The 15,146-nt window shown below is 41.7% G+C and overlaps 1 protein-coding gene across 4 annotated transcripts in view; it reads left to right on the forward strand.

Moving 5' to 3' along the window:
* LOC139695431 (heterogeneous nuclear ribonucleoprotein L-like) overlaps window positions 1–15,146 on the forward strand; it is a 207,290-nt gene that overhangs the window by 149,845 nt on the left and 42,299 nt on the right. For all 4 annotated transcript variants that reach the window (XM_071594218.1, XM_071594219.1, XM_071594216.1 and 1 more), the window contains exons 4-5: window positions 12,347–12,432; window positions 13,703–13,799. In XM_071594218.1, coding sequence (XP_071450319.1) covers window positions 12,347–12,432; window positions 13,703–13,799 — 183 coding nt within the window. The remainder of the gene's footprint in view (window positions 1–12,346; window positions 12,433–13,702; window positions 13,800–15,146) is intronic.

The following is a 15,146-nucleotide window of genomic DNA, read 5'->3' on the forward strand; positions in this document are numbered from 1 at the left end:
TCCTGGGCTTATAACTGGAAGCTACTTGAAAGGATTTTGATTTTTTATTTGTGTGTGCATATTAAAGTTGGAATTGCCATTCCTGTGGTAATTTATTTGTATTTCCTGCCGATTTACGGGGCCCATGGACTTGATTTTTTTAGAATGATGGCACATTAAGGAAATAGCAGCAGGGCAAGATCGCCATCCTTCATTTTTTTTCTTAGTCGCTTAGGGTTCATAGCTGTCGTTTTGCTCTATTTACGATACAAAATACTGAATACCATCGCAGATCTCTCTCCTTTTTTTTCTACACGCTGCACGTTAATTTTTGGTGATTCTGTTCTATCTGCTGATATTGATGCCAATGTAGAAATACACGCAATTATAAATTTTAGTACTTCAACTCTTTATTTGGTTGCTAGCTAGATGATTCTCCTTTTCGAAATTCACTTCCGGAAAAGGTAAAATTATTCAAGAAAATGTGGGAGTAATCGATTTTATGCCGAAAGAATTCATTTTAAAAATTTATTCGATTAATTTTTAAACATTTTTTGCACTTCCTTTTTAAAAAAATGCATTCCATGATGCGAATTTTGGGAAAAAGAAATTCAATTCGATGTCCTCGTTACGTTCCTGCTACAGTACAGTTGTTCTAGATAAATTAGAACTTCCTGCACATCTCTGCCTGAGCTGAGAACAAGACGGTTGGTTTTTTCGACAAAAAATTACTTTCTTTTATGCCGAAAATTCGTTAAAATCGAGATTAGTCATCGACCTTGTTAATTCGGAAATCTACGCAGTATACTGGGAAAAGTTGTAAAAATGAATCTTTATGCCGGGTGCGAATATTGACTGAACAATTTTTCTTCCGTATATGCCTGTTTCTGCCACTGCACGTTATATGAGAGGCGAAGTTAACTTTTACCAAAGTCGTGAGTCATAGTTCGTAGGGCTTCAGTAAAGAGACATTCCTTGGGTCAGCTGGCTGCAAGATGTCTAAGTTTGTTACAGGCGCATAAAGAATGTCACGAACTGGCAGGCGCTTGACGTCATTAAGTTTTCGGATATGGATTCCGATATCGGATGGGAATGGGCCAAGTTTTCCATCCGCCGGCCACAGAGACAGACATCGTATTCGGCGGGCCTCGAAAAATCGTTATGGGACAAAGGACGCTGAGAGTAATGTCCATACTCGACCCGCTAAATTCTGCGTTTCTTTAAACTATGTTACTTCTATAATTTAATATTTCAAAGATTTTTTCAACATAATCTTTGACTTTCTGCGTCTCAAAAATACTCGCCGGTCGCATGTATTGGCACCAGCCCATCGTTTGTTCTGGCTTGTTCATTCCTGAAACAGGCACTACATTGGGACTACCGCAATGTAAGGGCTTGGAGTTAGCTAATAATTTCGTTAAATTCTTTGAGTTTCCATTCCTTTTTTAAGATTTGTTTCTTTCTTGGTGTAATTACCTATTCTTTAAATATTCTTTTATTTATCGAAGGTTTCTAAAGCTTACGGTTAATCACCTTAAGAGAAGAGTTTAATTTAATATTACCCTTTCACGGTAAAGATTAAATTTTTCAAACAATGGCAACGCTATGCTACTGGTTATAGTGTTTTGCCGCATATGTATTTATTAATTTAATCCAAAAACAGCATCCGGACATTAGATACAAGAATTGTTTTGCATTTGAGTCAAGAACATACCGTCCTTCCGATATTATGAAATCATTAATTATCTGTTTGATATTGTAACGTAAACAAAATGCTCTGATGAAATTCATTCTTTCCTATTTTTTCTCTAGTTTCTCAGTTTTTAATGCGCCTACCATTTTTCGACGTGTTTGACGTATCTCGCTTTTGCGCCATTTTTACCAGAGTGAATAAGTATAGTATATAATATTAATAAATATAATAATTCTGGTAGTCACACGTCAAATTCAGTGGTATTATTTGTCCTGAATGGGATGTGAATTTTATAGAAGGCAATTTCAGCAGACTTTGATATTAGTACTAAAGTTAATGCACAAGACAAAGTTTGGGAGTGGGGTGCACGCGGAATGATTATCTACTTATTGTTTTGGACAGTCCGTTTTAACTTACCTCAACTACGGTTACCCTGGCGGTGTTTTGAGGATGGGCCGACTAACTCCTGATGCCACCCAACTTGAACTACCAACTCTGTGGTGGCCGCGCAGTTTCTTTCGTTTGCGTGGAAAACTTCATGAATGTGCATAAACCACTTTTCTTTTTAAGGTCGCTACATATTGGGAAGTCTTGATCTCCCTGAGTGGTTTTCTGCCTAATGGAAAACTAGCTTAAATTGCTTTATGCTATGAAGATAGCCTATGTGAAACTATATTTTTTCTTCGGCAAGTAGGAATGGAAAGCCCGCCTTAAGTATCCAGGCGTCTATAGTTTTAAATCCATTCGTAAGGTTTCAATTTGGAAATGATTGCCGAAAAATCCTGATGAGTGCCGTAAGAATTATTGTTATTTTCCAGTTCCATACTGAAGGTAACCCTTAGGGTTAAGTCTGTAAATCTTTTGAATAGCCTTATCCTTGGCAAATCCTCAAAAAAATTTGAAGTAATCAATTATTGGACTTGTCTCTCTCCATTTTATTCGCTTCCTTTTCATCACTTGTCATCTTACTTTTCAAGTCGCCGTAGCCAGTCCTATGTCGCTAATCGATTGGATCCGTCCCTTCTTTGACTTATCAAGATTTCATCAATTATTCCCTTGGTGCATGCTATCTTGGTCGTCTTCCTTTTGAATGGGAGTCACATCAGTTACAGCTTCCTCTCCGAAGTCGATGTCCTGTTTTTCAACCGTGGCGAGGATTCATCTCTTGAATGTCTGCTCCCCCTAAACGGTACTAAAATTCGTCTGCGGCTGTTTATTTGCTTTTCTAAGTGAAATATGCCATTTTGACGACATGTCTTAAGATTTCCTTTCTAATTTTTCTTTCCTGCGGGGAAGTTAAGAGAACGGAACTAAATCAAAACCCTTAACTTACTTCGATCTGGCCACCATTTAAATGCGCCAAATATCCTCTTCCCGCTAATATTTATCCAGTTAGTACTGCGATTTCATGTAAAATACTCATCATACAATTCAATTGATTCTAGATTGATTACAAGTCAATTGATTCTGATTATTAATTGAAAAATGGCAAATTTTACAAACTCCTTCATATGAATTAGGGTAAAAGTAAGCTTAAATTGAAAAAAATCACAATTGCGTGCAATAATTTTAGTGGAGTCTGCGCCGGTCGATTTGGGAAGGGTGTTTTGTACATCTGTATTTTCCGGGGAAGGATGTTGCCAATTGGGATTTTATTCGGGCTTGGGTGCCAATGGTAAAAAATCGATATGCCATCGAATTGACGTCAATTATAAAAATCCAGAAAACCGAAATTCGAAACCCTATTTTTAGTAAGTCGAATCGGAATCGCCCAACTCGATTACCAACTGCCTTGAAAGTTCCGGAATCACAGTAGAGATCCTGCTTTTGGATCCGCGTGCCGTTTCCACAGCAATGAAGCACCATCCTCTGCCCATGATTCTCTCTCTCCGTTGCAGGTGGGCCGATGGGGCGCCGTGATGCATACATATTTGAGCGCGTTTGATGGGCGGGGGATGGGATTCCTGGAGGCGAGAGCTCCGTATCAATTAATCAGTGGCCGCGGTTTCAGTCCGCTGCTGCCGAGGAGTTATAAGCCCTTCCTCCATCGGTGCCCCCCCCCCTCTCTCCTTCCACACCCCCATCAGGAATCTCCTCCCCGCCGACACTGCACGTGTTTCGGATCCGCGGTTTGCTCGGTGGTTACCCGCGCGGCATCCAGGCACTCTTTCCTCGAGCGGGCGGGCGGCAGAGTTGGCCGGGGTTTGCAGGGGGACCGTGTGGGGGAGGAGGTGGAGGGGGAGAGTAGGGGAAGGCCAATCCCCCCCTTTTCCCTTCGCAGGGGGGATCCCCAGGGATGTGGGCGGCCGCGGAGGATGACGGGAGGGTTTCGGGAAGGCTCCGGCACTTAGACTGGATCGATTCCGTTGCGCCGATAAATAGACCTGGGTAGGGGGCAAGGAAAGGGGGAGCCGGGGAGAAGGAAAACCGGGTTCTAATTCCGTGTTGCCTCCTACCACACGGTGGCACAGAAACACCACTCGTGCCCCTTACCTCTTGATTCCCCTCCCCACCATCCCAATATCACCATTCCGCTACCCACTACATATACGTACATCTCTTAATCAGACGTACGTTTTGGATCGGCCAGTCGTAGCCCTCGGAATATTTGAAGTCGTAGGTCACCGTCCGTAATATGTTTTTTCTTTTATTTTGTTCCTCTCGTCCTCCTCCCGGCAGTCCCGTCTTCCCTTTCGCTCCCTCACGGCGTCTTGTCTCTGGGCGTTCCAAGCTGCGTCGTCGGCGTTCCAAGCTGCGTCGTCGGCGTTCGGCGCCTCCGGAGCTTCCCGTGGAGCGCAGAACCCTTTAATGGCAACCGTACGCGGTGCAGCAGAAACCCCACAGTAATCACCAATCGATAAAATCTCGCCCGTTCTCCCGCATTTTTTCCGAATGCTGTGAAATCCAGGGAGCCTTGGCGGGCGGGTGAGCGTGAAAGTTAGGCGAAACCCGTGGCGGGAGGTGTTTAGTCGGAGAGCTCTAAATTGCAGCCTTACTTTCTATTCCGGTTAAGCTCCGTGAAAAGACCCTTTTGGTTGCCTAGCTCCAGTAGCGCACTGAAGGTAGCGCAGTGGGAAGCAGTTTTTTTCCGCTGCTCGTCGATTCATTTCTCGGCCTTAATTTACCAGGAGTCTTTGCCGGGCTTAGCGTTCACCATGTTTCATAGCAGGGTAGCGGTCCGTCCATGTACCGTAGCATTCGCGTAAACAGTCGCCTTTTATTCTCGTTAAAATTTCGCCCTTATAGTGATTATAACTATGTGGAATCAGTGTTTCTTAACAGTACCAATGTTGTACGGGCTTGTTGCCGAAGAATAAGTTGTAATATGTTCAACACGTGTAAGCCAGTGTTCCTAAACCTCGCCGTAAACGATGATTTGAGTTTTGACTCTCCAAAAAAGGGAACTGGGTCCCCTTGCAGAGGTATTTTGAAGTTAATGCAAAAACATAGTATTTCTGTTTGCAATGGATTATTAGCCTACCCGGCGACCCGGTTGCCATAATAAGTCCTCAATAGTCATATTTATCATTTCATTAGTCTGATGAGGTTTAATTCCTACTTAGGTTCGTGGAAAGAAGATAATACCTCAGGTCGCAATTTTTAGTTGTGTGTGTGTGTGTGGTTGATTTCAGGTTCCTGTCAGTGATATGTAGCGACGCTTGTTTTGAATTGGTAATATCACTACTATAGCATTGAAGTCGTAGATACCGAAGCATAGATTTAGGGTTCTCTCTTTTTCTGACAGCAATACGCGGTAGTAATAAATGAAATGCCATGCATAAATGTTTCGGGTCAGCAAAAAGACCTCAGAGAAACGTTAAGTCTTAACAAACCACTTTTATCGTGAATGAATTGATTAAAAGTGTCCATTATTCAAATCGTAAGTCCCCCCACCCACATCATTCATCACCGTTGAGGGCTTGTCGGATGTCTCTAAATGTACGGAAGATTTTTAGATGTGAATTCCATTTCATGTAGGTCCAAGTGCTGGCAAACTTTTTATTTTTGCCATTTTTCACGATTTTTTTTGTCGGCACTCGGTAGAAGCATGAAGGACCATGTCCCCTCCGCAATGTTTTGATTGATGCTTCATGGAAAGGCAGTTTTTAGTCGTGGAAAATTAATTCCACTGCCCATGGAAGACTCATGGTACTTTTTTCACCGTAATTTTTACTCGCCTTTTTCACTTTGATTCGGGAGCCATCTCAGAGGAAAGGCAGCGTGGGGAACAAAGGGGTGTGTGCGTCTCCGTAAGAAATGAGACGGGTGGAATTGTTTCGTCCGCCGTCGTCCTCCCTTCGCACCGCGTGTGCTGACCGGCGGGTCGAGTCGGAGGTGTCGGGGGGTCGCGAGGTGATGAGGGTGGGGGGGCGGGGCGGAGGCCGTTCGTCTTTGGCCCCCGCCGCCCCTGCATCCACACACATCTCTCTCTACCCTCTCCGCTCCTTTTGTCTGGCTCTCCGACTCCCCCATCCCCACACCTCCCCGCTCTCCATTCCCTTCCCCCCTCGCCCCGCCCGTCGCAGCTTTCTGCCCCGCTGCGCAGTCGGGAGTCCGCGCAGCGAGACTCGTTTTTTTTCCGCTGATGGCGGTCGCTGGCCCTATCTGGGAGTCAATGTTTCTCCCTCTTTCCTCTCTCTTTCTCTCTCGCTTTTTTACAATTCTCTTTTCCTCTCGGCTCCTCTCTTCCTTTTCTCCCATTCCTCCTTTTCAGCCCCCCTCTCGGCCCGCGGGGTATTATTTTTGCCGCTCCCATGTCTCATCCAGATCGTAAAAAAGTCTTGTGTGTTAGCTTCCCGCCCCTCTGGTAGTAAATAAATTCCAGCGCGTCCTCCTCCCCAAGGCTATGGCGAAGCTAGGGCGTCGAGCGGAGAGGGGGTGAGGCTACGGAGAGAGGAGGGGGGGGTTCTTTTTTCCACTCGTGGATGGACTAATTAAAGGGCTAGTGATGGGTCCGTAGTGTCGGGGCTCGCGATTTGTCGGTGGCGGGTGGAGGGGGTAAGTTTGGCGCGACAGGGCAGCGGCGCGGGGTAAAGAGGGCTCGGGAGTCGAGGGTTGATGTGCCCGTGGTGGGCCCATGGGGATCTGACCAAAAAGTAGGTCTTATTAGAGAGAAGGTGACGTGCGCGTTTTGTGGAGGGAGATTTGTCATGACGAATGCATTGCTCCATGACGATGGACCCGTCTCGTTAATCTGCGTCCCACGTAATCCGTGGTTGTCCCTGGAATAAAAACCAGACGAAATATTTCGTCGGCAGCGGAAACAATTCAGTGGAAAGGAGAGGTGGGTTTCATTTTCCCAACTTTGAAAATGCCCGCTTGGTGTGAAATTTCAGCATAAACCAACGAATGTGGAGGTACCAAGGGCCCCACTGATGTTTAATCCTTTGTTATGGTTGTCATGAATATTTTTGCATAGGCTCCCTCTCAAGTTGTGATTAAGGGTGATGCTAATCTTCTGGCTCTTGAAGTGGAACGTACCCCAAGAGATGGTTTGTTAAAGAAATTCGTATTCGTATGAATGTCTAAATTTATAAGGTGCCGAAATGGAGCCACGTGCATACATGTTTGGCTTTACTGCTGAAGCTTAGCGTTATATATTATGAACTAAGGAACCTGGTAGTTTTTCATTAAAAAATACCTTTTCAAAAATGATAAACTGCAACCTGCTTGAGTTCGCTACTTCAGTGTTCCAAGTTCACGGCATTATAATCCTTTGTTGTCGTCTGTGCTATGAATGATAAAAGGGAAATCTTTTGTGCCTTCTATCTTTACGCTAATATGTGGTAAACTCATATGTCTAGTGTGAATATCCGCTATATTAAAAGGAGTTTGTGACGTTTTAACGCAAGACTAATGTCCGTTGATGAGTAATGGATCGGATTCTGCTTGGGATGCAGATCGTTGGAGATTGGATGGAATATGATTCTATATAGTGTGCATATTTTTGCTGCATTCATGTCATCTTCACATAAACGCTATCTTTTCCTGAGAAAACTGGAGTTTTCAAACTCTTCGAGAATTCAAGTTCATTATGTTATCATCAGTACGTAGTGTTGTGCTATCGACAGTGGTTTTGCGATATTCAAAAGAGAAAAATCTCTTTCAATATGCTTTTCGGCACTTCGTGAATTTGTATAAAAAGGAAAGGGTCTTTGTGGTGGAGTGTATTTTTTGGGCATTTAAAGTCATTTTTGAAAGTGACATCAATTATTTACTCGCGGACCTAGGCTTTTTATGGTCGTTATAGTGCGTTTCCTCCGCGCTCTTCCTGTCACTCGGGAATTAAGGGACTCTTCGACAGCTCGAAGCTTAGTGTTGATTAACAATCAAGGGACATGGTAGCGCCCCAGTCCACAACTAGGCCACCGGACCAGGACCCCCAGCTGCTTTTAGCAATTCCCAATCCATCCCATCCTTCTCATTCTTTCCTCTGGAACTCGAGTTCTTCCGGCTTCCCTTGCAGCTATTCCTATTAACCCTTCGCACAGTCAAGCGACGTGAAGAAGAATACAAGTCGGTCGTTTCGTGGAAATTAACAGCGTGATGTGTTAAACTGGAAAGGCATTTCTAGTAGTGCGGGATTTGTTAACTGGTTAGTACAAAATATTAGGTTAATAATTATTCTCTAAAATTTTAACTCGTGAAAACCAGGACTTTGGAATATCAACATTTTCTAAAGACTAAATAATTGTACCGGATAACTCAATATTGAATTCAGGTATTTTTACCCATATTTTTCCAGTTGCTTAGAAACCAGTTTGTTAATCGCTCTGCATTACGTGTATTATTCGGGGGGAATTATCCAACGGGGGTCAATACGTATTATTCTATTGATTTTTCGAAAGGAATGGCGAAAGCTCCTGTTACGGTTCATTAATTAAGGTTAAATTAAATTGAGCACCATATTAGACGTACATTTTAGTGTGACGAAATAGTCAAGTTGATTTGGAACAACTGTTTGGGGTCTGCGGGATGGTGGTTAACTTTAAAAAGTAATGGCAGAACTGTGTCTTTAGTTTTATTTTGGGCCACTGGACCAAATTAAATTACTTATTTTAACGACGGGAAAACTTGCTGGAAACTCGCCGCAAGTTAGTTTGAATGGATGCGTGGATAAAAATATAGTTGATGGATAGGTGGATAAAAGTCGCGTGAATGTGAAATGAATTCTTGTTGTCGAAAACAGAGGAGTGATAATCTCGAGGCGTTTACAAGTCATGAGTCTTCACTTCGATCATTGCAATGGTGGACGTAGTTACTTTTTGGGATTCCTTCTGGAGGAGTAGGAAAGAAAATACTAAGCTACTCTTCTTCGTTTTCTGCAGAGAAGTTTTTTTGAGAATGAAATCGGGAAAGATGAATGTTTACTACGCACGTACTTAATCGTTCTATTGATGCCATGGCAAATGTTGTTGTCGGGTTTCATCAAGAAAACAATCTCTAGTAGACAGAGAGCGAGCGGATTAGGTTCCTATTTAGTGAGACATAACTTCAGCTGTTGTCGGGGATGATATTGTAGTATTTTCATTTAGGAAGAATTTGGCCTTTTGAATCGCCTTCTTTATTCTTCGAATCTCAATCTCATTTCCCGGCAACTGGAGTTTTTCTTTTCAAGAAGATACTAATTGGTTATGTAAGTAGTGGTTGCTGTTTCCAAGGTGTGTCCAAAAAACTGGTTCCGGATCATGTGTCGCTCTAGATGGATTAATTGGTGTTAGTGGATGGGGGCGAGGCTTCAAACGAGAACCTATGCGCTGAGCTTGTAAATAAATGTACGCATCAGTCGCCACCTGCTATTTCACATCCCCCGCTGGTGAAGAATTGTCTGTGTATTCATTCTGTAGCTTAAAAGCAAATGGATGTGTGAAATGGGTTTTTGTCGAGATAGATGATGTTTGGGTCAGTCGGGAGAGTGTTGTGCGTAGTCGTATCAGTTCGTAGATAAAGCGAACTCTCTCCCGGTCTCGCCTGCTTAATCCAGCCGGTGTTGCTATTCGGCGGGCACGTTATTGTATTTTTGAGTCGGAGAAAATAGCCCCTAGGCGTCCGACCATGAAGGATTTTTGCGCCCTCATCTTGAAGACACTTGGCTCCGAATGCACTTTAAATTAAGCCTAGTTAGAGCAATTCATCAGCCACCTCTGCAAATCGAATGCGCGCTCCGTTGTAAGTCTGTAAATAACCAGCAAGCGTTCTTGAGCCGTTAGTAAACCACAGCGTGATGCTGGATCGTGCGGAAGGGCGCACATAGCGAGGAATTCAACCGCTTTAGCAATTTTTCGAGGTTGTATTCGGGGCGAGAGAATGCATAAAACGAGATGTTTGTGTCACCATAAACTGAGGTTAGTGGGACGAGGTTTAGTACGGAGGTTCCTGGAACAGTTGTACCTAAAACAATTTCTTCTGAAATAGTTTCTTTTTACCCAGGCGGCAGGAATCGGAGTGATTTGTCAGTTAAGATGATATTTGCGATGGGTGGATTTTTGTGGGGGTCGCGTGACTCACTGTAATTTGGAAGCTGAAAGTTTGTTCTCTGGCCATTAGCTCATTTCTGCAGCTGTATTATTTTCTTTTTTGATGTATCGCCGCGCCACACACGAATTAAGTTCATCATATTTTCCAGTCCTATTTCCAGATATTGATCTGAAGATAAACTTTCGTTTTCATCTATAATTCCTTTGTTCTTAAGTAATTTCAAATATGAATTCAAATTACTCTGTAATGGTCTCTTCATGCGTGCACGGAAGTTAGAAACTAATTTAACGTATTTTCTAGTTCGGGTGATCATTCAAGGGAAATTATAAACGTGTGTGTATAAGTGAAATCATAATTCAACACGCGTTTCTCGAATAAATTGCAGAAGTATTGGTGGTGTGTGACATTTTTTGAGGCAACCAGGTATGGCGGCACAAAGAAGCTGAATTAACGTGACTCGTTTGCGTTTTAGTTGCAAGTGGTATGATCGTTTATTATTGCATTGCAAAACCAATTCAATAATTTGTTCTTGATCACAATCGTGGCACGGGTCTCACAGAGAGCAGAATCAAACTGCCGAAGCCATATGTGTAGAATCAGATGCGGGGGATAGGTCCATGTAATGTTGCAGTGATCGTTCGACCAATTTTCATTAAAACAAGACTTAAAAACAAAAAAACTAAAATTTGCGGTTGATATCCGGCGTCCTTCGACACATTATTTAATAACCGTTATGGAAGGTAAAATTTTAAAAGTATGTAATATTAAATAAAAACCTTCGCCGCAACCTCTCAAATTTCAGTTGAAATTTACACACCAAACAGAAGCTATGCCATGTATGCCATTTTGAAAACACTTGATAACAGGCGGCTAATCATGCAAAATTCGCAATGGGGTTGCATCGACTCCAGCAGTGCGAAAAGCTTTAAAATGTTCTCAAATTTTTAATTTTGGCAAAAATTATGTCCTGGTTTAATGGTCGAATCGGCTGGCCAAGGCGATTTCATTGTTCTAATCAATGTCCTCTGAATCTGGGTTAAATTTAATAATCGGTAATTTATAAAAAATATCCCCCAATGCATCATTAGTTACTCATGCTATTATCCCATTCGTGAAAGAGAAGAAAGCCTACCGGGATTGTTTGTATTGACAAGATTGTAACTTAGTGTCGTGATAAATGGATCGACTCGAATTAGGGAAAAGACCTTGGGAGGACCGCCCTGGGTGGCTCGAAGCACTTAATGCCGCATCAATTATTCAACTTTCCACAAAAATGTTGCAATTTTTGCATTGGACATAAGTAAGATTTAAAGAGTAGTTTAACATGAAATGTTGAGTGAGCACGGAATGCGAATTGCTTGCTGAAATAATGCATTGCAAAAATCAAAGGAAATCGGGGCGCGAGTGTGGTGGGGTGCATTGCCTCCCAGTGACGTGACAAGGAGTGGACAGCCTCGAAGTTGTAAAAGGGTTAAGTCCCTCTTTGTATCGCCGCCTATAACTTTGGAAACTAGGCGACAGTTTGAAGAATAGAAAAAAAAATCATTCTTTAAATTTTTTAACCATTATCTAAAGCGGCAATAAAAATGTACTGAGCCCCTTGTGCTGCCGCGACGTGAAATGACCTCGTTGCTCCAATCGCCTTGGCCTGAAGCATCACTGCTGCTCTGTTATGACACATAATCCTCTTGTGCTAAAATTTTAGCCAAAAATATTGTCACGTGAAAAATCTTGATTCAAGGATGTGCTGCTTCTACGTTTAAAGCTGCTCGTGTAAAAGTAAAAGGGGAGATCTTGCAGAGGCATTTCTGGTTAGCGTTGAAACGAATACTTGCTGTAATATGTTTGATTTTGTTTTTAAAGCGATTTGTGACGAAATTTATTTTTAGCGATTTAAATAAACAGTATGGAATTTCCCAAATACACATACTTTGCAATAGTTTACAATATACCTGATGTCTGGGTGAGTTTTTAGATCACGAATTTATACGCTCCCATGAAGATTAGCCGCACAGTGTCGAACTACATTTAATGATTATTTTGTGGACTGGATTTAAAGGAACTTGTCGAAAACATTTCATTGGAATTATCTCTTGTGGTGGAACTTTATAAAATCTCAATTATCAGGTAGTGTTGTAATGTTTGCATGCATTTCACAGAGTATGTTGCTAATTCGCCCATTTATTTCTTTTGCAGGAGGTTCTTCATACCATATGTTCACCTAACGGCCAAGTTCTTCGAATCGTCATCTTTAAGAAGAATGGAGTGCAAGCAATGGTTGAATATCCTTTAGCGCAAATTTGTAAATAGTAACTTAATATTTAGTTTTAAGACAGCAATGAAACCGGCTAATGCAACTATTTTACCCGACGCCTTTAATAGATACTAGCAATTACTTTGCTAATTAGGTTTTATTTCTTCACAATTAAATGGACGCACAATTCATTTTTTTAATGCGTCGTTGGAGGTTTAATTCTTGTAGTTACGGTGGAGTTAGTGCAGGTTTCCGGCGAAAAACTTTTTTTTAGTCGAAACGATCCTGGTAAGGAATGTTTAAGACCTAAAAAGGGTGACTTATTTGATTTGAGACTTAGATACGTTTCCAGTTCCAATTGCCCCTGAACTCTCTTCAGTTCCAGCAGATAAATGAATTTCCAAGTTCAGTAAACCCCTTTAAATTTTTAAAACGATGCACCTCTAACTTTAGTGAACCCCTTTAAAATTTTTGAATGCCCCCAAAGGTGTGATTACCCTCGGGCTGCGAACCGTCGCTCCATAAACCGCCTTATCTCGCACATTAGCGGAATAGAGTTACGTTCTCCTTGTCATTTATTGTATTAATGTGAGTAACGGTTTTCCTTATAGTGGAGGGTAGCCTTTCTTGCCTTAACGGACATTTTTAAATTGAGTTTTCTTTACATTCCCGAATTAAGTTGTTCAGCATGTAATGTGCCGGTTGGAGATGAAGGTTTATCGTATGGTTTTTGATTCTCATTGTGTAATCAGTTTTCCTACTTATTTCATGGCTGATACTTACTTTCGTAGTAATTCTGCGTCACATTTCCTTGTTACTCCCCTTTGGTTTTCATTGTGTAACTAGTTTTGCTAATTATTTTATGGTGCGTAATTACGTCCGTAGCAATTCTGCGACACATTTCCTTGTTACTGTACCAAATGATATTTTATGGCAGTTAGCGCGCATGCCTTTAGCACGTTAAATAAAAGGTAAAACTTTCAAAAATGAAATTCGCAGTAATGACTCTTCAGGAACAGCCGCGTACGGCAGTGAAAAATTTTTGGTCACCCTCTCAGACAACCAGAGTTAGCTGCCCACGTTTCCAATAGTAGATTTTGGTAATATAAATCTCTGATTCAGGTGTGATGTAGGGGAACTGTTCCATAACAACAGAGACGAAGACTGTCACAATTTTCCATTCAATATTAGGTGGAAAATCATTAGAATATTATAATTAATAGAATATAGAGTGGAAAATTGTATTAGTGTTCTCCTCTGTTATTAGTAGATTTTTGTTTTCCTTAACTAATATGTACGTTCGACAGTGTAGAGTCCGCGAAGAGAGCCAAGGATTCACTCCACGGAGCGGACATCTATTCTGGCTGTTGCACACTCAAGATAGAATACGCAAAGGTAAGGAGACGTGAATTTTGAGCTCATTAGATTTTAGGATATTGTATATTCCCCCGCCTATGAGGCGCAAAAGTATGCCTTCCAACTTTAATTTTAGTATTGCCTAAAATGTGTCATTCATATTCGAAAATTCCTAGTCGTCAACTGATCGATTATTTTTATTTATTATGTTAATATTTTTGTGTGAAGAGACACTTTTTATTCGCATTTTAAGTTTTATTCGCATTGATCAGATAATTTTCATGGGTTATATTTCATGGAAGTGTGATTCATTCCATCTTTTTACTTTTATTTTCTAGAAGTAAAGAGTTGCAGAACCTTCTTGTGTCGTTACACCCATGGTATAAGGGATGAAATACTCAAATTCCTATACAAAGGCATACAGAAAATAATTTGACAATTTAATGTTTCTTAGCTGTAATTTGGAAATTATTGTAATTTTGTTGAATATTTCTCAAACTTGTAAGTCGCTGGCTCTCCCGCTTCCTTGATTGTCTTTCCTGTTTATTCTGCCGAGCCAGCGCCCAAGTCTAATTTCCTTGGGAGGAAGTGTTCACTGCTCATTTACCCTCATTTTCCTTCTCCTATGATGCTGTTATATATTCACAAATGTGTTTACGAATAACCCTTGACCTCCCACTTTCCTAACCCCCAGCACTTAAATTCGATATTTACATCCTTCCCCTCTCCTTCAACCAACCATTCCTTCCCATACTGCCCCTGCTGTGGCATAACGGCGCGATGGTGTCCACCCTCCCCGGAATTTCATTGTAACCTCGAGCATTAGTCCCTTGAGGCACTCCTCATGAGAGAGAGATCTTCAGAAACCCTTTATGGTTTGGCTTGAGGCTAAAATCCTCTTTAATTAATTCGTTTTTGGCTTTTTCCGCTCTTTTATCCTCGGTCGAGATTTTTGGAGGGGTATTCTGATTCGATTAACGCGACCCGCAGTGTACTAGAGCGTTATTTACCCTGGAACTCGCACTGCGTAATTAATTATCCTTAGGGACATTGAATTTAATCCTTATTTCTTTAGGTTTTCTGCCCCAGCCATTGAAATGAGATTATCGTGAAATGTAGAAGTGTGCCAGTTGCCAATGGCAGCCTTTCTATCAGTTGATTAGAATACTAACCTTGATCAGGTTATAACCGTCAGAACTAACCTCTAGGGCTAGTTTCGCCTTTTAGCGGTAGTTTCGTGTTTCCATTTATGGATTCATATTCATTAAAACAAGGAGAATTAGAAGGGTGTACTGTTGGAAAATGTTTCAATGTACGGTGTAGATTTATGCTCGCTTTTCAGACGTCGAGAGCTGCGTTGGAGGTCACTTCTCATTCATGTCAGTC

This window comes from Hetaerina americana, unplaced genomic scaffold (assembly GCF_022747635.1).
Source record: "Hetaerina americana unplaced genomic scaffold, ioHetAmer1.1.p SCAF_6, whole genome shotgun sequence".
Taxonomy (NCBI): Eukaryota; Metazoa; Arthropoda; class Insecta; order Odonata; family Calopterygidae; genus Hetaerina; species Hetaerina americana.